This window comes from Mixophyes fleayi, chromosome 2, assembly GCF_038048845.1.
Source record: "Mixophyes fleayi isolate aMixFle1 chromosome 2, aMixFle1.hap1, whole genome shotgun sequence".
Taxonomy (NCBI): Eukaryota; Metazoa; Chordata; class Amphibia; order Anura; family Limnodynastidae; genus Mixophyes; species Mixophyes fleayi.
Genome location: NC_134403.1, coordinates 217,694,069 through 217,716,131, shown reverse-complemented (window position 1 = coordinate 217,716,131; position 22,063 = coordinate 217,694,069). Strand labels below are relative to the sequence as shown.

At 39.9% G+C, this 22,063-nt stretch overlaps 1 protein-coding gene across 2 annotated transcripts in view; it reads left to right on the top strand.

Annotated features, from left to right (window-relative positions):
- The first annotated feature begins 3,937 nt into the window (after positions 1 to 3,937).
- Positions 3,938 to 22,063, top strand: part of LOC142138643 (protein argonaute-4) — a 56,571-nt gene continuing 38,445 nt past the window's right edge. For both annotated transcript variants that reach the window (XM_075195474.1, XM_075195473.1), the window contains exons 1-7: positions 3,938 to 4,258; positions 15,376 to 15,544; positions 15,652 to 15,772; positions 16,185 to 16,366; positions 16,567 to 16,703; positions 20,750 to 20,884; positions 20,983 to 21,070. In XM_075195474.1, coding sequence (XP_075051575.1) covers positions 4,240 to 4,258; positions 15,376 to 15,544; positions 15,652 to 15,772; positions 16,185 to 16,366; positions 16,567 to 16,703; positions 20,750 to 20,884; positions 20,983 to 21,070 — 851 coding nt within the window. In that variant the 5' untranslated portion in view covers positions 3,938 to 4,239. The remainder of the gene's footprint in view (positions 4,259 to 15,375; positions 15,545 to 15,651; positions 15,773 to 16,184; positions 16,367 to 16,566; positions 16,704 to 20,749; positions 20,885 to 20,982; positions 21,071 to 22,063) is intronic.

Genomic DNA, 22,063 nt, shown 5'->3' with positions numbered 1-22,063 from the left:
CAATGAGAGTTTGATATACAAGGGTAAGTGCTACATCATTGCATATTTTTCAGCTAGAATGCAAAGGTAACAAGCATTGAGTGGGCTGTATGATCAGTCACACAGCAATGTTGGTCAGAGGGTTGTTGTCTTGTGTTGGCTGTGTAGAGGGTGGTGATAAGGTAACCTAAGCAGATTAAGATGGTGGTTGAGGAATATCATAAGCTTATCTGAAGTAGTGTGCTTTCAGAGAACGCTTGAAGATTTGAAGATTAAAGTCTTACTGTGCGAGGGAAGGAATTGCACGAAATGGGTGCAACCCGAAAAAGTCCTGTAACTGGGAATAGGAGAATGTAATGAGTGGATGAGAGACGCAGATCTTGTGCAGAATGGAGATGTTGCGTTCGGAGATATTTTGAGATAAGTGAGAAGATGTACACTATATGGACAAAAGTATTTGGCCACACCTGTTATTGAATTGAGGTGTTTCAATCAGACCCATTGCCAGAGGTGTATAAAATCAAGCACCTAGACATGCAGTCCCCATTTGTAAACATTTGTGATACAAAATGGGTCATTCTGGAAAGCTCAGTAACTTCAAGCATGGTACTGTGATAGGATGCCACCTTTGCAATACGATGGTTTGTGAAATTTCATCCCTGCTGGATATTCCAAGGTCAACTGTAAGTGATATTATTAGAAAGTGGAAGCGTTTAGGAACAATAGCAACTCGGCCAAGAAGCTGAAGACCGCGTAAAATCACAGAGCGGGGTCAACGATTGCTAAGATACATGGTGTGTAAGTCGTCAACTATCTGCTGATTCAATAGCTGAAGAGTTCCGAACTTTCACTGGCATTAATGTAAGCCCAAGAACTGTGCGGCGGGAGGAGCTTAATTGAATAGGTTTCCATGGCTGAGCAGCTGCGTGCAAGCCTCATCACCAAGACCAATGTCATGCATCGGATGGAATAGTGTAAAGCACACTGACACTGGACCTTGGAGCAGTGGAAGGTGTCCTGTGGAGTGTCGAATCCCACTTCTGATTAGTAGTCAGATGGGCGAGTCTGGATTTGTCAGATGAGGGGAGAACGTTACCTGTCTGACTGCATTATGACAAATTTGAAGTTTGGAGGAGGAGGGATAATGGTATGGAGCTGTCTTTCAAGGTTTGGGATAGGCCCCTTATCTCCAGTAAAGGACAATCTTAATGCTTCAGCGTACCAAGTCATTTTGGATAATGCTATGCTTCCAACTTTGTGGCAACAGTTTGGGTAGGCCCTTTTCGATTCCAATGAATGGGCACAAATTCCCACAGAAACACTCCAACATCTTGTGGAAAGCCTTCCAAGAAGAGTTTAAGCTGTTATCACTGCAAAAGGGGGACCAACTCCATATTAAAGTATGTATTTAAATACAATATCATTACAGTCCTTTTTGGTGTAATGGTCAAGCGTCCAAATACTTTTGTCCATATAGTGTATGTCAGTGCAATTTTGTTGATGGCCCTGTATGTTAGTAGAATAATTTTTTATTGGATTGGTTGAAAACCAGGCAACCAATGTAGAGACTGACGGAGTGGCTCAACAGAGGAAGAACAATTTGCAAGAAAAATCAATCTAGCTGCTGCATGCAAAATAGATTGTTGGGGTTTGAGTCTGATTTTGGAAGACCAGTAAGGAGAGAATTGCAATGGATAATACGGGATACGAGTGCATGAATTAAAGTTTTTGCAGTGTCTTGTGTAACATATAGCGTATTCTAGAAATGATTTTTTATATGTATGCAACATGATTTAGATATAGAGTTGATGTGGGAAACTAAGGATAGTTGTAAGTCAAGGATTACATCTAGGCAGCGAGCTGGCAGGGTGGGATTTTATGGTCATGTTATCAACAGAAATAGAAATATCAGGCAGGAAGCTTCTGTTTTTGGGTGGGAATATTCTGTTTTTGAAATATTGAGTTTGAGTTGACGAGAGGACATAAAGACGAAATGGCAGAAAGAAAGTCACTAACGTGAGGTAACACAGATGGTGAGAGATCAAGAGAGTATAGATAAATTTGTGTATCATCCGCATAAAGATGATACTTAAATCCAAAGGAGCTTAATAGTTTTCTAAGAGAAGTAGTGTAGCTAGAGAATGGCAGAGGACCTAGGACTGAGCCTTGTGGTACTCCAACTGATAGGAAGCGGAGTGGAGGTGGATCCAGAGAAATTAACACTGAAAGACTTATTAGATAGGTAGGTTGAGAACCAAGATAGAACAGTGCCTTCAAGACCTAGGTATTGTAGTGTTTGTATGAGGAGAGAGTGGTGAATAGTATCAAATGCAGCAGATAGATCCAGGAGAATTAGAAGACAGTAATTGCTTTTAGTTTTTGCTGTGATCAAATCATTGACAGCCTTGTCAGTGCAGTCTTTGTGGAGTGTCGAGAGCTAAATCCTGACTAAAGAGAATCCAGTAGGTTGTTTGCTGTAAGAAAGTGTGTGAGGCGAATGTAGGCAATTCTCTTGAAGCCTGGAGGGGCATGGGAGCTGAGAGTTTGGGTCAGAATTTAGTTTTTGTTTTTTTTAGAATAGGAGTAATCACTGAGTGCTTGAATAGTTATGAAGACATACCAGTATAGAGAGATTAGATTTTAGTTAGAGGTGGAAAGAGCACAGGAGACATGGACCTACCAATTTGTGAGGGTATGGGGATCAAGGGCCCAGGAGGTAGAGTAGGAAGATGAGAAGAGTAGAAGCTTTCTCCATGCTTGGGATTGTATGAAGAGAGGGTACTACAAAGAAATTGAGCTGATTGCTTGTCGAGGGAGATGATACCATTTCAATTAGGATCTTATCAATCTTGTCCTTAAAATAGGAAGCAAGAGTCTAGGCACTGATGGTAGTCTGAGGGTTTGGGTGGGAGCATTTAGAAGAGATTTAAATGTGTTAAAAAGGCATTTGGGATTAGTAGCCTTAGCAGAGATGACAGATTGGAAATATATTTGTCTTGCAGTGTCCACAGCATTTCGATAGGGGTAGTAGATGACAGTATATGTGATAAAATCGTTTGAGGTACAAGACTTAATTTGTGACTTTCTGCTTTGGGAGAGAGTTTTTGTAGATTTCATGTTATTTTAGTGTGCCACGGTTGACAACAAAGTCTAAGTGGTGTATGAAGAGTTGCTGGAGCCACTTGATCAAGGGCAGTTGCTAAGGTTTGTGCTCTCCTCTGCGTTTATAAATGAAACTGGCAACACTGCATGCATAGAGGCTGCGGCTCAGAACTGCTGCTGGGACAGAGTCTTATTGTATACGCTGTCCTGACATGACTTTAATGGTAAATTGCTCCATTAAGTCATCTGTAATTGCTGCAGTGACAGATTCTTAACAGATCAAAAATTATATCCATCCTAAATAGTCCTCTAAGTAAATTGATTATCTCACCTGTTAAAACAAAACTCAAAATGCCAACTATAGATAATAGATTATGCTGAAGTTAGCTTCTTCACTTATTCATGATCCAGCTAATTACAACGTTTTTCCCCCAATTTGATTAAATTTGGATTACTGAAATAATGAGCAGGTTCCTAAATGAAACCTTGTTGAACAACGAACTAAACTTAAACCTCATAGATTACAGGAAGTTGCAGGAATTCGATAATCAACGAAGTTTCATCCTCCATGTCTTTCACAGACTTATTTTTGCGCCACTCATTCTACGTATTGCAATTACTTATAATTATGTAAAATCAAAAATAACAATTCATGCCTATTATAAATTCTAGTACAACAGGCGGAAGAATGTTGCTTGCTCTTTTGATATAGTGGACAGGAAAGATTATTATATATTATCCTCATGTAACATGATGTATATTTGCTATTGTGTTTACAGCAGCACTTGGCTGATCTCTTGGTTTCTTGTCCCCATCCCCGGGCTAGTGCACAGCCCAAGCACACGCTGCGCGCACCCGCATCATACTTGCGCGGTCCCGCTTCACACGCTCAGTGCCCCCCCTCTCTTTCCCGTCTTCGGTGTTGCCGTCCGGGCAGAACTGAAACGCGGATCCCCTCTCCTTCCCCGGTGTGTGTCAGCGCAGGAGTCCGTCGTCAGCACCCTGCGCCTGTCCCAGCGCCGCCCGCACCCCTGCAGCTGAGGCCCCGTCGTTCGGTGGCTTCCTATCTCACCCGACCCGATTCCGTCCGTGGAGGTACCCCCACCCGGAGCAAATATTCCGGAGAAAAAGAGAGTCCCGGAGAGGACCGCAGCGGAGATGGAGGCGGTGGGGCCCGGTAAGCCACGGTTTAGAGGCAAGGCTTAGGCACGGTGGAGCCCTGGGTGGGTAGGCCTCACCTGGGCCAGGTTGGATTTAAAGGAGAAGAAATAATGGGGCAGGATGATAGGTGCTCACCTGGAGGTCGAAGGCACAGGGTAATAAGGGCTGTTGTGACGTCTGTCGCCCACAACACCCATGTGTGTTTACCCCAGTATGGGGGGCAGTCTGTGTGTATGGGGAGTGTGCTGGTATGTGCGTGGGTTTAATAATATGTTTTGGATTATTATGATCTTAATATTAGGCACTGGATAAATTAGGGACTTTAAGTGTCATCATAATGTACCAGTATGGTTGTTTTTATGTTGGAAATACCTAATTATGTTGGCTTCCTGTGCTAGTATTCTCTACAAGCAGTACTGTATCGCTTTCAATCTGTCCACATTTAAAGGTCTGCTGGACGAACACATTAGACATGTTATGAACGTAATGTGGATATAGTGTGCGTTTTGTTGTGATGACAGTTTCAAATTTGCATATGGATGATGGATTCTTAGATTAGGTCTATCAATATATTTTTTTTTAAGGGAAGGTCATTTTATGTTGTAACTTCCTTAATTCTTCAAACGTGAATACAACTTACAGGAAGATGTCGGGTGTCTGCAATTAAAATTGCATTTTAATTTTTAGTTTGAGGGCAGCCATTTTTCCAAAATAGGATCTTAATTGTAGTAGATGTGCTTAGTAGGTTTTTAGTTCTGGATAGTGTATTTAAAAAAACAAACAATACTTCAGCACATTCTTCCTATACTCATAAATATGAAGGTGTTGCAGGGGAGTGCAACTATGATTCACCACTTGATCGTTTTGTTCACTAGCTATGTTTAAGAGATTGCTTAATATCTGTGTTCAAAGTATGTTTTATTTTTAATTGAATTGGAGAATCTGATTTTTAAACACAATGTATGCATGCATTATTGTTATGCTTTTAAAATATAGCTATTTCCAAACTTGGTCTTATTATAGTTTGTAAACAAATGTTTGAAATTTAGAAACTTTCTTTCTCGGCAGTTTATATAAAGTTATGATTGAAATATTTCAAGTGTGTTTAATAAACACAATAAATCACTGCAGGTCTTTGCTGGACATATGTTTAAACATGTTTGGTTCACTTTTCTAATTTCAGGATTGTTTACTATTTTTTTTAACTTAAATAACAATTCATGTGTTTAAAAATAGCGTTGAGCAGTGCATTGTAGATATCTGTTAGAAGTGTGTCCTAGTTAGTCTTCAGTGGCTGCCAAATGTTCCAAATTTAGGCACTTCTCTTGTAAAACGAACGTGTAGGTGGCTAAAAATAGCATATAGCCAATAATCCACTTTTACTGAAGAGGTAAAGAAAGTACAATTTTTCCTCTGCTATACCTTGGGTATTCACTCATTGGATATTGCCTATAAAGGTTTGTAATTGTATACATTGATATTATGCTGCCTATTACCCTACATTGTACTTTGCATACAATGGACTGGAAGACAAACATTTCTTACAATGTGTTTTTCTGTAAGGATAAACGTATCAAACAAATTTTCCATGTGTGACTAAACATGGACTTTGCTTTTTATTCACTTAAGGTAGATCATTGGGCATAGAGATGCTGGATCCAGGAGTTAGCTGGTGAGATGCTGGGTATCATGTTGCTTTGCTCAAGTGACACTGGATAAGATCTAGTGTCCCGATCACTAAAAGCATAAGTGGAGCCAGTTATTGTGGTCCGTAGATGACACTAACCAATAACGGCTATATTCTGACTGGATTTACTAGCATGTGATAATGATCTTTTAGATTTTGATGGACTTACCAGGTGGTATAGTCATTTTGAGGCCACAGATGCTTTGTTGTCAGGCCAGAAGCTATGAGTAGGAGATGAAGTGGGTAATATAGAGCAACCAATCCGTGCATTACGATGTTAACAGCAGGTCAGTATTTCAGTTCATCCTGTATTCATATCTGAATGGTTAGTGCATAGGCCAACTATGAGCAAACGTGAGCATCTAAATTTTTAAGCCACAAAATAATAAATTGAGCTAACTGCCAAACTGGTGCAGGAAGTTTGGTGTTTAACACACATTGATATGAAATGGAGTTCATAAATCAAACTTGTTAATGTGTTGCATGATGGACTTATTTGTATTTTCTTTTTAATCCTCCATGACCATTGCAATGTATAGAATATTCCAGATAAAAATAGAAGAAAGAACTACAACGCTATAGTGTAATCCAATAGTATCTCTAGAAACCAATCATGTAGATGTATGTATAGTGCAAAATACTTATACTATTTGCATTGACTTCATGTAGATTGAAATCAAATCCCAAAGATCTTCATTATCCGGTATTAATCCATCACAATACATGCAAAAAAAATATAAAATCATATAGTGTAATCTAGTTGAGATATGTATCAAACGCCTTTTAAATTATAGTATAGTGAGCCAGTGCCCCCATTAATGGTAGGCCTTTGGATGTGCCTATAACAAATAAATTCTTTAAAAGTGACCAAAAGCGGTATCTTTCAAAAGTGCTTATTGTAAAAACATCTTGACATGCAGATCTGCACCATGTGGTCGCACTAGTGCCCCCTTTTAATGAGGTTCCTACCAGAATCAAATTAGAAACAGACCTTCATGTATTTCTTTCTTTTCCATCCAGTTCTCTTGGGGTGTATTTCGCAGTGGGACCCAGATATGAAGAAAGAGGTTTCTAGCGTAATATTGTCTCCGTAAATAACATTTAATATTACTATCCAAAGATAAAATAAAAAAACATATAAACCAGTGGTATGCAAGGATGCTCCTACTGGAAGTAATATCAAATCTCATGTAGATGAAATCAGTGTCCCAGGAGTCCTGATGGTTCTATGCTGATCAGATGAATTTCCTGATGAAGAAATAAAGAAGCAATCCCTGGATTCTTTCTACTATCGATCTTTTTCCCTTCAATGCATTTCGACTTGTTCAGAAGTCTTTTTTTCACACTCCTTGAAAAAGAGTTATGAACAAATCTAAACGCATTTGAGGAAAATGATTGATAGTAGAAATGACTTTTGCCAGGCTCAGTCCCTATTAACACCAGTAGGGGGGCAGGCTTGGACAGTATGTAGGAGTGTGGGCCCACTCTATAACAGATCATTGGATGTTGGACATTGCAAGGAATGGGTACAAGATATTTTCACCCGTGTCCCAGGAACAATTTCTGTGCCTGATCTCGGACTCTCAGCCATAATAGAATTGGTAGCCATGCAAAACAGTCTGCAATCCTTGGGAGGCTCATGCAATTTCTCTTGTTCCAGCAGGTTAAGAAGGCACAGCTTTTTGTTCCATGCTCTTCCTTGTGAGAAAGTCATCAGGAGCCTTTTCACGGTTCTAGATTTGAAGCGGTTCCAATGGAGTATGAATTTAATAATGAAAGAAATCAGCAAAGGGGATTTTCTCGCATCCATAGACCTTTAGGATGTCTAATTTCATATCCCTGTTGTAGTTCAGTAAGGGAAATTCCTCGGGTTCTGGGTCTTGGACCAGCATTTTTAGTTCATCTGTCTGCCTTTCAATCTGGTGACCTCTCTAGGAACTTTTACCAATTTGCTAGTTACTTTGATGGCAGAATTGACGCAACAAGTAGTCATTATATGGCCTTATCTGGACGACATTCATTTGGTAAGGAGTTCAGAGGACATTGCCTTCTGTGACATCTCCAACTTTTCCAATTCTGTCTCCCCCCCCCCCCCCCCATCTCTCTGTCCACAATGTTCTTTCCTTTACCCCTTGCCCCCCATCTCCCATCCCAAAGTCACTCGCACGCTGTGTCCCAGCAACAGCACTGACCCCATCATCTGTGTCCTCCTTTGAACCCCTCCTCGCTTCCATTTCTTCCCTATCATGCCCAATGCTGCTGTAACTTTACAAATCCTCACTCTGTTGCCCTTGACATTGCTGCCTCAGCCACACCTCTTCATCTCTGCCAATTTAAACACCAACCCTGGCACTCCCCACTTATTTGTCTCCTGCTGACTTCATCCACTTTAAATTCATCCTTTCCTCCTACTATTCTGCCCTTTCTCTTGCCAAACAAACCTATTTCACATACCTAATCTCTTCCATGTGCTATAAACCCTCAACACCGCTTTGCCCCTTTTTCCCCTTCCTTGTCCATCACAGCTCTGGACTTTGCTACCAACTTCAAAGACAAACTTGACTCGTCAGACTTGCCTCCCCCTACCTGTCCCCTCTATCGCACACTTTGCCACCATTGGCTGCTATCCTCCTGTAACTGTGACTGAGATCCTATTTCTTCTCCTCTCCTCTTCTACAACCTGTCCTCTTGACCCTGTCCCCATCCAAGTTTCTCAGCTCCCTCTATCCCAATGCCTGTTACTTTGCTCAACTCTTTAACATCTCTCTCTCCACTGGTATCTTCCCCTCTGCCTTCAAGCATGCTCTCATAGCCCCTATTCTCAAGAAACCCTCCTTTGACCCATCTTCTCTCTCCAACTATTGCCATGTATCTGTTTCCCTTTGCTTTTAAAATTTTTGAGCGACTTTTCTTCAATCGTCTGACCCACATTCTCTCTTCTCACTCTTCACCCTCTTCAGTCTGGTTTCCGTCCCCTTCACTCAACTGAAACTGCCATCACTAAAGTAACAAACGACTTGGTCTCAGCCAAGTCTGAAGGTCATTTGACCACATGGGTTTACTTTGCCACCCATTCTATACGGGAGGACGGAGGGATATCCTTCCTGCACAGCTTCTTTGTTTCCTTCTCACCGTCAGTAACTGACAGTTACTGATCACTAGTACTGGAGTCGCCTTACCACCAGACACTTGCCAACTGCGCATTAGTTGTAGGAGAATTTGGCTGCAATCATTGCTTTGCGGTGTGTAGAACAGCTGACTTCTGGGGTAGCTTGTAATGCCTCTCTGCTGTGGGCTGGCTGGCATCTCCTGATCGCTTACTATGGTTCAAGGCTGCTGAGTAGCAGGCAGTGCGTTCACACAGATGCTGGGTTTAACACAGGACAGCTGGGTAACAGAGTAGAGTGTAAGCACTTATCTGTTGGTAACAGGATACAGCAGGTAATAGTCGCAGGCAGAATGTCAAAGCAGTGATGGTTTACTGCTCAAGAGTCCTGGCAAGGACTTTAACACACTAGTTTGTGATACTGGTGATCATCCAGAAGTCAGATGGAAAATAATTGCATGGTTAAACAGTCTTCCTTTTATATGTATTTACACAAATAACCTTTCAGAAGGTAATCCAGTCCCCCTGATGCTAGCAGGTACCGAAACTTCTGATCATCAGAAAATTCGAAACATCAGATAATTTATCGGGATGTGAGATATCCTATATTCTTGCATGTAATGTAATTTAACTTACAAGAGACAATCTGTGACTTCTTCTGATTTGCTGTCTACATTGTTAAGAGAGATTCTGTCTCTCTAACAAGACATGACGGGTAACGACCTCCTGCTGGACCTTCAGGCTAATCAGGTGTTAGTCACTTCTGAAATGAAAAGACTTGGCACTCTCTGCTTTCAGCAACACAGACTCCCTCTAGCCAAGCATAATACATTAGAAATCAATACACTTCCTATACAGAAATACACGCAATATAAACAAAAAATCAGTACGTTTGCAATTATATAAATTGGCGCACTGTGCTAATAATTGAAATATATTTATGCAATAAGTTATTTATAAGTGATCCAACCACAAGTCACTTCTCCCTTCTCGTACTCCTTGACCTCTTTGCTGCTTTTGACACTGTCTATCATTCTCTTCTCCTCACCACCCTTCACTACCTAGGTCTGCATGAAATGGCTTTCTTCAGGTTTGCTTCCTACCTCTCTGGCTACTTTTTTAGCATGTCTGCTTAAGACTCTTCCTCCCCACGCCATCTTTTCCCCAGGGCATTGTCTTTGGCCCTTCATTTGGCCTCCATTACCACCTCTCTGCTGTTGACACGCAAATCTCTCTACTCCCCTGACCTATCTCCTGCCTTCCTAACCAAGGTATCTAGCCGTTTCTCTGCTGTAGCTAATTGGATGTCACAGTACTTCCTGAAACTCAACATCTCCAAATTCGAGCTTATCATTTTTCCTTCTGCTAAGGGAATAGGTACTCTGACCGTTCATGGGCATTTTATCTGGGTTATGTCTTCCCACTCACATTTTAAAAAGATCCAATGGAGAAAGTAGAAGCAATGGCAACCCTTCCATTTTGGCTTCATGGTTCCAATAGTCCGTGAGAGGCTTCGGGAGTAACAATGGCTTTTACCTCTTTGGCCAGATGTCTAACGCAAAGGCCCAGTTCTTTTTCCAAATCTAGAGTGGCTAGCTTTAATGACATGGAGATTGAGTGGGAACTGCTCAGAAATAAGGGAAGTCTCAGAGCATGTTATCAGCACACTGTTAAAGCAAGAAAGATTAATTCTAAAAGCTATTGCACAATCTGGATGGAATTTATTGCATGGTGTAACGCTAAATCCAGCTGTAGCCACTATTCCACAGGTCCTTGATTTCCTAAAGGACAGTCTCTGCAAAGGTCTTGCTTTATCTACAGTGAAGGTACATGTGTCTGCTTTGATTGTTTTCTTGGATACCTGATTCACTGCTTTCAAAAGTGAAAAGAATGCTTTCTGTCAGATCCTCTTGTGGCTTCTTGGGATCTCCGTTTAGTTCTCGACACTTTACTGTCTCTTTTGAGCCACAGCAATATGTTCCTTTTGAGATGGATGAACCTAAGCAGTGGTCTTATTAGGGGCATTTACTTCTGCTTGCTGAGTTGTAGAATTACAAGCACTGTGGTGCAAGGAACGCTTTCTGAATGTTTATGCTCTTAAGGTGGTACTTTAGTCAAGTGTTTCTATAGTATCTATATTTCACATGAATCAGGAGGTTATACTGCCAGTCTTTTGTCCCTGACCGAATGATGAAAAGGGATTGCATTCCTTGGAATTGTTTAGCACAAATTCCATTTATTTATCTAGAACAGAAGGATTCAGAAATGCAGAACATTGTGGTTCCTACATGGCTTCTGAAAGGGTGTGCCCCTTCTAAATAAGCAATTTCCATATGACTCAGGGAAGTAATTGTACAGGTATTTAAGATGAATGGGCATAAGGTGGTAGAGATTCTGAGGGCCCACTCAATATGGGCTGTAGGAATATGTTGGGCAAGAAAGGCTCAGGCTTCAGATATGAACTTTACAAAGTAGATAGATATATGGCCATCTATCCATTCCTTAGCTAGTCATTTTCATCTGGCTATCCTCCACTGACTCTTGGTTCTGGAGGCATGTTCTCTGCTCAGCCACTAAATAAATTCATGATTTTGGAGCATGTGTGCCAGTTTGGCTTTTTTCTTTGTGCCCCTCCCTACTGAATTGCTTTGGTGCATCCCATTTTAATGGCTGCCATGAAAAGGAAAACTACAAATTATGCTTACATTATTATCGTAGATTTCCAAGGCGCCGCAGTGCTCTGCAGCACCATACAGTAGGCAAAACAGTACATACATAAAACAGACATACAAGGCAGACAAAATAAACACATACATGAAAACAAAAGGGTATGAAGGACCCTGCTCCTTAGAGAGTTTACATTCTAAGTGGAAGAGAGCACAGCTGAAACAGGAGGAGCAAATGGGACTGAGTGGAAATTGGGACAGCTGTGAGGGTTTATTGGCGTGAATAGTGTTTTTGGGGATAAGGTCACCTCCAAAAAAAAAAAAAAAAGTGTTATCAAAGAGTGCCAAAACATTGGAAGGCTGTGGGAAAGTCTGAGCTTGGTGGTTAATTTTTTTTCCTACAAATACTCCTTGGTAGCTCCGTTTTTAAACCCATACTGTTTTTCATATCACAAAAAGCCTGGGAAATCACTCAGAAACAAGGGCGAGGAGGAGCTCCTTATACACCATCCAGGGGGGTGTTTTCTAACCTGTCTGTCCTAAACTGGAGATGGATTTTACCCATTGTAATGGCTGCCATGGAGTATTTAAAGGAAAATAAATCAATAAGCATACTTTGCATTTATAGTCACTAGCAAGTATTTTAAAATCTCCCTAATGTTTTTGTTTTTTTAATACAATTTCTTAATCATTTCACTTAGTGAGCAGAACCCCATACACCCAGTAGAGCCCAAACCTTTGGCAAAACAATCTGCATTTTCCAGATATGACTTTCTTCTATATATTTTTTTTTCCTTTTGCACTGCAGATGAAGAAACTAAAACAAGGTGTTGAAAACTCCCTGTGACCTATCCCACGCTGCCTATAATCAAACAGATCAGAGCCAGGAGAGACCAAAATGCCAATGACCAAAAGACCTAATATGATTGAGACTTAAAACAGGGCTTTACCATATTTGAAAAGAACCTTTGACTTTCTATGTGCATCTATTTTATTTATATTGTATTTAAAGTAGAACTTAAAATGCTGTCCAGAGCGCCATTTGCTGTAAAATAGGTTGCAAATACAGAAGTGTATGTTTTACATGTACTGTACAATTTGGTTCGTATGTAGGGCAGATGTTCGATGAATTTATTGGTGTTAGGAGATACTTTTAAGCAGGTAATACTCAAATTAGTGTTTGCATTGTGAAAACATTGGCCGTTGTGGTTTTGAAACATAGTGGGTGTGTACATTTTGAATTCTATTATCTGTTTATATGTTAGAGGATACAAAAAATCTTGTCTTTTAAGGAACTTCCCATAAACAAATGACTGCTGTCTGCAAACAAATGTGGCAAGCCAAAATGACGGTCCTATTATACCAGCACCATCATAATATATCAGCCATGAATTGTATTGTTCAAGACAGGTGGGTGCACACTTGTCTACACTGATGTGGAGATGTTGGTTGTACCAGTTATTTCTGCCTTTTAGATATATATAAATATATCAAAACCGATCTGAAATAGAGCTTGACCTAGTACTAGATATGTTCACTGGTACTTGGTTGTCACCAGATTTTTTTTCCCCAAGTAGTGATAATTTAACAAGAGTAGGTTGGAAAAATTACATACTAGCATAATATAGACTGGCACATAGACTGACACAGGAGTTAATGGGATGTGTGTGTGTGTGTGTGTGTGTGTATATGTGTGTGTGTGTATCACCATTTATTTATATAGTGCCACTGATTCCGCTATATTTATATTGTAATCACAAACCTCGACACTTATATCAAATTGGAAACAAGTCAAATATAACAATTTTATTAAAAATATATGTAGAATTTTATATGCTGTTAATTTTGAAAGACAAACTTTATCTGAACACTAAAATCTAAACTCAAACTCCGTGGCCTCATGCAACTCTAGTCTCTAGTTGGATATATAATCTGCTATGGCATATTATACCTGATAGCAGAGGTGGATCTGAATAGTGTGGCTTAGTAATGCAGTAACCTTGTTAATGCCTTCCGAAAAGAGACAAAAGTGTATGTTATATATCTCTTTAAGAATATATGTGCCATTCTTTAATCCATATATATTAAAATTGTCGAAGTGGTCTTTCACATTTCGCCAGTCATTGTCATGAAAGTCCACCTGTGTTCATGCTGCCTCTCTTCCCCCTCTAATCACCTCCTCCCATGCGCGTATCCAAGACATCGCCCGCGCTGCCCCCCTCCACTGGAACATGCTCCCTCCTTCCATCAGAACTTCCCTAATCTGTCCAGTTTCAAACGAGCTTTAAAAACCCACCTTTTTCTTAAAGCCTTCCAGTCTCACACTTAATTTCCTACCTTTTCTTCTGCCTCTTCCCCTTCGTTCCCCTTCTCCTATCCCCCGTTCCTCCTTCTCTCCCTCTCTCCCCCGTGTCTCTGTCTGTCTACCTCTTCCCTTAGATTGTACGCTCCTTTGAGCAGGGTCACCTCTCCTCCTGTCTTCACCACTGTTAACTCTGCTCTCCAGCTACCTTGCCCTCCTCCTCGAGGACCCTCTTCCCCCCCCCCCCCCGTCCCCATCCCCCCGTCCCCTCTCGCTCCCTCCTCTCCCCTCTGGGGGTCTCCCTGTCATCCGTGCCCTCCCTCTTGGGCTCCGTCGTAGGCGGATCTTCCCCTCTCCCCTCCCCCCACCCCTACCTGTGCTTTGAGCTCAGTTACTGTGCTTATTGTTTACTGTACTGTGCTGTCTCTCCTCGTATTGTAATTTTGTTTGTCCCTGTACGGCGTTACGGACACCTAGTGGCGCCCTATAAATGAAAATTAATAATAATAAAATGCTGTGATTGTAACTGTTTCTTGTTTGATTTCTGTATAGTCCATTTTTATACTTGGTTCTCTGTTGTTCAGACTGTTAAGCAGTGGCTGCTCATCTTACTCTGTCCAGACTGTTCCTCTGCGGAAAGGTGTATCCTTGGCAGTATAGAGCTCTCATATATAAAAACATAATGTGTTTCTTCGCCTATCCAGTGGTTTCATCAGCAGCATAGTAAATTCAAGAAACAGGGGCCTTGTTTAAACACCTAAAGACCAATCAAAGCTTATAAATTATTTACTCAACTGAGTGCATTGTAAAAACAGACTGAAAGTTTAAGAATAACGTACACACAACTTTATTTTTTTTCTGTGCTAAATGCCAGATCTCTCTTTGAACTAAAGTGTTTGTTCGTTAGGTCTATGGATCCCCAACAATATCACTTTTACCCTTTTGTGTATTTTTTTTTTTTTTATTATTTTTTTTAATGCTTAGTGTACATGGTATTCGAGCACCTGAAAGGTACTCGCATTTCAGATCTTGCCTATATAATCCTCCCATTATGTTAGGCGCTAGAGATAGCTCAGAGGCAGGTCATAAAGATTATGTTGCTAGTATGCTACTCCTAGTTTGATTTCGCTTGTAACTCTTAAAATAAGTAGAGCTGGCTGTTAAGTCGTTAAGCCAGGGTGGCCAAAGAATTGAATCTTTTAAATAGTATGTTTATGGGAGATTACCTTTTATTTGAATGGGTTGTATCAAGGTTTGAAAATGCGTAAGACCTGGTTAAACCAACTAACTGAACTGTTTCATTTAAAAATCTCTTCCGCCAAAACGGACGACTGTATAATTGTATTTAAAAAGTCTTCTTTTCTATCCTAAGGTCCTCCACCGACCAACCTCTTCCAACCTCCGCGGCGTCCTGGCTTGGGAACACTAGGGAAACCAATTAGGCTTCTGGCCAACCACTTTCAGGTGCAAATACCGAAGATTGATGTCTACCATTATGATGTGGACATTAAGCCTGAGAAAAGGCCCAGAAGAGTTAACAGGTGAGATGTGGATGAGTAGTGCCAAGCAAACAATTTTTTTTATTGATTTTGTAGACTTGGCTGAAATTTTGATGCACACAGGTAACCTTTAATTTGGTTATGTTTAGGGAGGTGGTTGACACAATGGTGCGTCATTTCAAGATGCAGATATTTGGAGACCGTCAGCCAGGATATGATGGAAAGAGGAATATGTACACTGCACATCCACTGCCAATTGGGAGGGACAGAGTGAGTAGAAGTATTCAGTTTTTGGCTAAAGCACTTCCTTTTGCTGTTCACTGGTGCAAGATGACATGACACATGGCGTCATCTTAGTCTTTAATTATTTAACTTTGCTGGAAAATAAGTTAATGGAAAACCAGATGTAATAACCATAGCTGCTATTAATATTTAAGAGGTCATCAGGATTGTAGTGTGTTCTATGATTGTGTATATGAAAATGACTATTGTACAGAGCAAGCTCCTAACAATCGAACTTTGTGCTGTTTGTCACAAACATTTTCACTGAAAAGCTAAGTTATAATGGAGTGGTGTCTATATAATTTTATTAACATGTTTCCATACTATTTCTAGTTGTCATGTGTCATGCATGCTCTACAAGAAATGTTAATTGTTTTTTATTTATTTTGCCTCCTTTCAGGTTGATCTGGAAGTGACCCTCCCAGGTGAGGGCAAAGATCAGACTTTCAAAGTGACCATTCAGTGGGTGTCTGTTGTGAGTCTACAGCTTCTCTTGGAGGCTTTGGCTGGACATCTCAGTGAGGTTCCTGAAGACTCTGTGCAGGCTCTTGATGTCATTACCCGTCACCTGCCGTCTATGAGGTGTTGTAATATAACCTTATGGTTTAGCAAGATAACCTTACCTGACTTAAAATTTTGTAATTGCAACTGTTTTGGTGGTGTACTATCTAGTTTACTTTTAATTGAGGTGTTCAAATTTAAAGCAGTATTTTGACAGTAACATATTTTTAGGCATATGATAAAACTTGGAGCATGTACAATACATATTTTTATTTTTTCAGGTACACTCCAGTTGGGCGGTCCTTCTTTTCACCACCTGAGGGTTATTATCACCCACTGGGTGGAGGTCGTGAGGTTTGGTTTGGCTTTCACCAATCTGTGCGTCCTGCGATGTGGAATATGATGCTTAACATTGACGGTAAGCAAACATAAGCCCCATGTGTTACAAATTTCAGTTTAAAGATAAAAAATGCAGATAAATCTATTGTTTACAAATTTTTGCTTTCAGCTACTTATGTATTTAAAAGATAATCTGTGGTTTAAGTGGCTTGAATCAACTTTTTGCTTTGTGTTTAGTGCAAAAGTTAAAAATCACGATTGGTCCTAATATAGTATGTTATCTAGATACCAGTTATCCAGAAGGAAAAGGGGTTGGGGGGAAGTCATGGAGTTTTTACATTTTATTAGTATAATTAAGGAGTGGTTCCCCATGTTATAAAAAATCATGCTGTCATCAGGAGACAGGAAGTTTGTTAATTCAACAAAAAAAAGTCTCAATCATTTTGGGTAATTTCATACCTGTACTTGAAAATAAGCATAGTCAAGGTGCAGCCTTTATTCTACCTTTCTGTTAACTTTTAATCAGATAAAATCTTTCTGTTTCCGTTGACTTGGAATATAACATCATTGCTATGTTCTTTGCATTGATTAAAGTTTTATCCATAGAGCCGGTTTGTGTTCTATACCATTCCATAAATAGCACTTCCTGGTTATATTCATAGCTAAAGGCAAAGAAGGAAGCATGAAAAGAAGCAATATTGCTTCAAACGGACATACATTAGTAATCTGTAGTTTTGATAAACCATACCCATTTTAAATTTCTATGTAATCTCCCATGTGATTTGCATGGCTGCTTATGGTTCAGTGCTAACTTGAAGTGTGGCACAGGTTAAAGTGGAACACTAATGCCATTACTGATAACAATTAATCTGTTACTGCTTCTATAAATATGTCTTAGACATTTAAATTTGCTGTCACATTTGTGACACTGATCTTCTGATCATTCTACGGCCATATAGTGAAAACTGACGGCTTGATGAAGTTGCAGGATGTTTCAGATGCACAGTGAGCATGCTCCTGGCTGTACATGAGCGCTTCACTCACTCTGTGGTACTCATGAGGTAGCCAGAAAATGCAGGTATGCAAAAAGGTGGCTATAAAAGATGCTATACAGCTTTAAAACATGTTTAGTTACATACAGACTGCTCAGAAATATTTAGTGTGCAGCTGTGTTTAGATGATGGATACCCTTTTGAGTTTAGGCACATCTATTGCTACTATTAAATGGTGTCTAGATATATTGCATGTTTCATGCACCTTATCCCATTGATTTTTAAATAAGTCACAGTTCATAATGCTTTATCAATCAATTCTGTAAGATACTATGGAATAGTTTGCTTTCCAACAATATTTGAAACTAGTCTGGGTCTGTATTTGCTTATCAGATTGGGGTATGAAGATTACTGTAATACACAGCTTATGTTAGTGTATATTTAAACTCCTATAAATATCTGTATAAGTAGCAAGTTCCATGTGTTGTATATTATAAGGAATAATGTTGTAAAGCAGGGGTGTCCAACCTTTTAGCTTCCCTGGGCCACATTGGAAGACGACGAGTTGGTTTGGGCCGCACATAAAATACAATAACACTAATGATAGCTGATCATCTAAAAAACCATAGAAAACATAGTTAGCATATTAAACTTGGAAATTAAGTTAGTAAGAGTTAGGAAACCTGTTGCAGAATCATGATTAAAGCAGTAGTCCCATTACCAGCTACAATTTAACTTGCCTGCATCTGCCCCTTAGTGGGGTTCGGGGAATTAAATGCCAAAAACTTTTTTTTCCTCTCTTTATGCACCCATTAATCATTTTTTTTTATTGACCAATTTGAAATGGTCACCGATATAGGTAGCATCAGGAGGACTAATAGAAATCTACAGAGATTTAAAGATAGGGTGGTGGGAAAAATGGCTCATGGAGCAGCCGCCGATTAGGGTAACAGTGGGTGATATTTTCACCCTACTCAGCACTGCACATTTAAAATGGTTTAAAATATTAAAAATACAATTATCTCAATATTTATATTAGATACATACAGAGAACACAGCTAGTTCATAATTGCATGGTGCAGAAAGTCCAAATTCAGAGTAACAACAATAAGATACTGGATAATCTTTCACTGCTGCTGATAGTTCACGCGTGTGACTCCTCTGTGCTGCGCCACGCAATGGATGTCGGATGTGATGACGTCACCCCCGACATTCACTGAGAGCGCCACACGGAGGAGGAGACCAGGGAGAGAGCCGGAGCGCCAGCTGACGTGACTGCAAGGTAAGTATTTTCTTTCCTTTTTTTTTTTTTTGCAGGATTTTTTTTTTTCAGCTCTGCCCCCTTGCCACAACCAAAACTCCTGCTGGGCCACATTTACAGGCATGCTGGGCCGCGGGTTGGACAACCATGTTGTAAATGATTAGATATCACAAAGCACCTTGGAATTTTTGTGCCCTGTCTAAAAGCACATGGCCTACAAACTTCATCTTCTATATGGTCACAGAACTCCTGTGACTTTGAGTGTCCTTATAATTTATTGGCACAGTGCTGAGTTTGATTATGACCAGGGCACACAGTTTATGTTCGTTGTTTTTATGGACTTCTTCCAGGTACTCTGATTTCCTCCCACAGTCCAAAAACATATAAGTTAATTGGCTGCTGACTACAATGGACCCTTTGTGACAAGTCTGCTTAACCTACATATTTTTGTATGATGTAGTGACATTGGTTAAAAGATACTATTTTATGTCCATGTTTTTTAGGATAAAAATTTCTTCTATTGGCAGGTGTAGAATATCTAACATTTGTTCAACATCATATTAAACTTGATGTTTATTTGATTGTTAATTTTAAGATGACCCTTTCCCATTATGCCTTTCACTTTGTCCACCTGTCTTACTGTTCCTAAAGTCTTTACCTACCAACTTTTTCTAGATTGTAAGCTCTCATTGGCATTATAACTACGTTACGGCTCACTACGTTATGGCTCATGTCTGCTTCCTTTATCAACCTCGCTTATACCTGTTAAGTTATATACTGCAGTTTTATTTGCGTAGGCTTCTGCAATGTTCATCTAATGCTTATGAAATACATAGTTAGTCTGTGCTACCTGTGCAACTCCTACTTGTATTTGTACCACACACCTTGTTGCGCTTAATTTGTGATCATGTATTTGCTGGCTGACTATATGGTGCCTTACAAATAACCGATGATGCAGGAGGTTGAGATGATATGATGTTGCAAGGGCTTTCTTGTGATTAGAACAGGGGAAGGAAGTATAACGCGAACATAGAGCATATAATTCAGTAGTGTCTTATGTTTAAAGTGTGGGGTGTGAATGGAAGGTAGGATGGGAGTTTTCAGGTAGGAGCACATATAAGGCGACATTGAACAGCGTTATTGATGAGGGAGAGTTGATGGCTCACAAATAACTGCTGAGGAGCATTTTACACCTTTTCATTGTCTTAAAGTTGTCCTTGTGACAAACACTTTTCCCTTCTAAAGAGTGTGATGTCAAATACATATTTATTGTTTGTACTCCTTCCGTTAGCAGCTTTTTCCTTTTGGTTCTATTCTGCACATGATCATGGAGATCTGATATCAGGGCTATGCAAGGCAACTTCTCAGAAATCTGAAATTACAGAACTGTAAGCCCTTTTATCCCACATTGGCATGCCCTGGCGTTCTTTATGGTGGCATTAAACTACTACTTCACATGTAATTGACTCAAAGCATGCTCAGTAGTAGTAAGGTGTTGTTGAAAGTGTAAATACCTGGACATCTATACACAGAAATATCAAACATATCTCCCCCATTGATGGTCTGCAGCAATGAAAGAAGCCCAGGGATAGTTGCGGAAGGAGATTGGCTAAAAAGGAAGTTGTACGTACACAGTCTCATGCAAAATGGAAAAGGTGTTTTAATTAAAAGTCCACCCTCTCCCATCCCAGTAATACAGAATCTGAGTAGTGTGATAACTTTTTCAGATTTGAAATATTTCTTCCTGTTGACCTTTATTTATGTATGGCTCTACAATATATGTGAAATACAATAAAGCATTTTACTAATTGTTCAACAAAACTTAATTGTGCATCAGCTGTAATGTATATAATTTTTCATATTGATTTTTAGTTTCTGCAACTGCTTTTTACCGCGCTCAGCCGGTAATTGAGTTCATGTGTGAAGTTCTTGACGTTCAGAACATAAATGAGCAGACCAAGCCTCTGACTGACTCCCAGCGTGTCAAGTTCACCAAAGAAATAAGAGGTGACTCTTACAATTTTGTCCCCAGCCCCCCAGAGCGTTTTCCTTCAATGTTTGCAATACTGATCACCAACTTTGAAACATGGATGTATGTTTTCCAGGTTTAAAAGTAGAGGTCACACATTGCGGCCAGATGAAGAGGAAGTATAGAGTGTGTAATGTTACCAGGAGACCTGCAAGCCACCAGACGTAAGACTTTCCTATGTTTTACTCTGAGATGCTTTATAGAATTGTGAAATACCCTTCTACTGCAAGATGTTGAGTCTACATGTTAGGTGTAGTCTTGCATTATTTAGTGCTGCTAGTTTTTCACCCACTTTATCATACCAAGAATACTCTACACTACCCTGGCACATACACACATTTGCACATTTAACAGATGGCAAACACATATTTATATTTACTTGTTTCATTCTAACTTATTCTATAATTACCTTTTTACATATGCATAGAGTTAGAAAACTTCTGGCCAACCATGAATATTTGACAGTTCAACACTAGCAAGGACATGAAACTGTATGTGACATTAAGCATTTAGTACTTTTGGCTGTAAGTGATCACGTAAGCTCTGGGTAATTATGTCTACTCATGCAGAAAGGTTATATTGAATAATGCCAAAGACATTTGAGATGGAGGAGTGTGATTTAGTATCCAATATTTACATTACAATTAGACTTACTGGGTCAAAGTGCATTACTGTTACATTTTTTAGCACGTTTCCTATGCATATCCTGCTACGCAACCAGTATGCACTGCAGATTATGTAGAAACATCAAGAATCTGGATATCGCCAGTAACCCCTAGTTAGTATCTGTGTATCCTATCCAGCTTAGTAATTGCTGCTCATGGTTCTGATTGACACAAATTCACAGTGGTCTTCAGAGAATGTGACTTTCAGCTGATGAAACGGTGATCACCATGTATGGCGTTAGTGAGCCCCTGAGTCTAGTAGGATCCAGATCAGTGCCCCTATAGTAAAGGAAGTGTGTTAACATGCTATAATGCAGGGGTTGGCAACCTCGTTCTATCAGTGTACCAGCTAAAATCTAGCCAGGCCCTGGTGTGCCAGTTGCATATGTGTGTGTGTATTGTATTTAATTATTTTATGATGCGAATAGCATATTAATAGTAATAGGACCAGAAAATAAACATTCATGTTATGCCACTCAGTGATGCCACAGT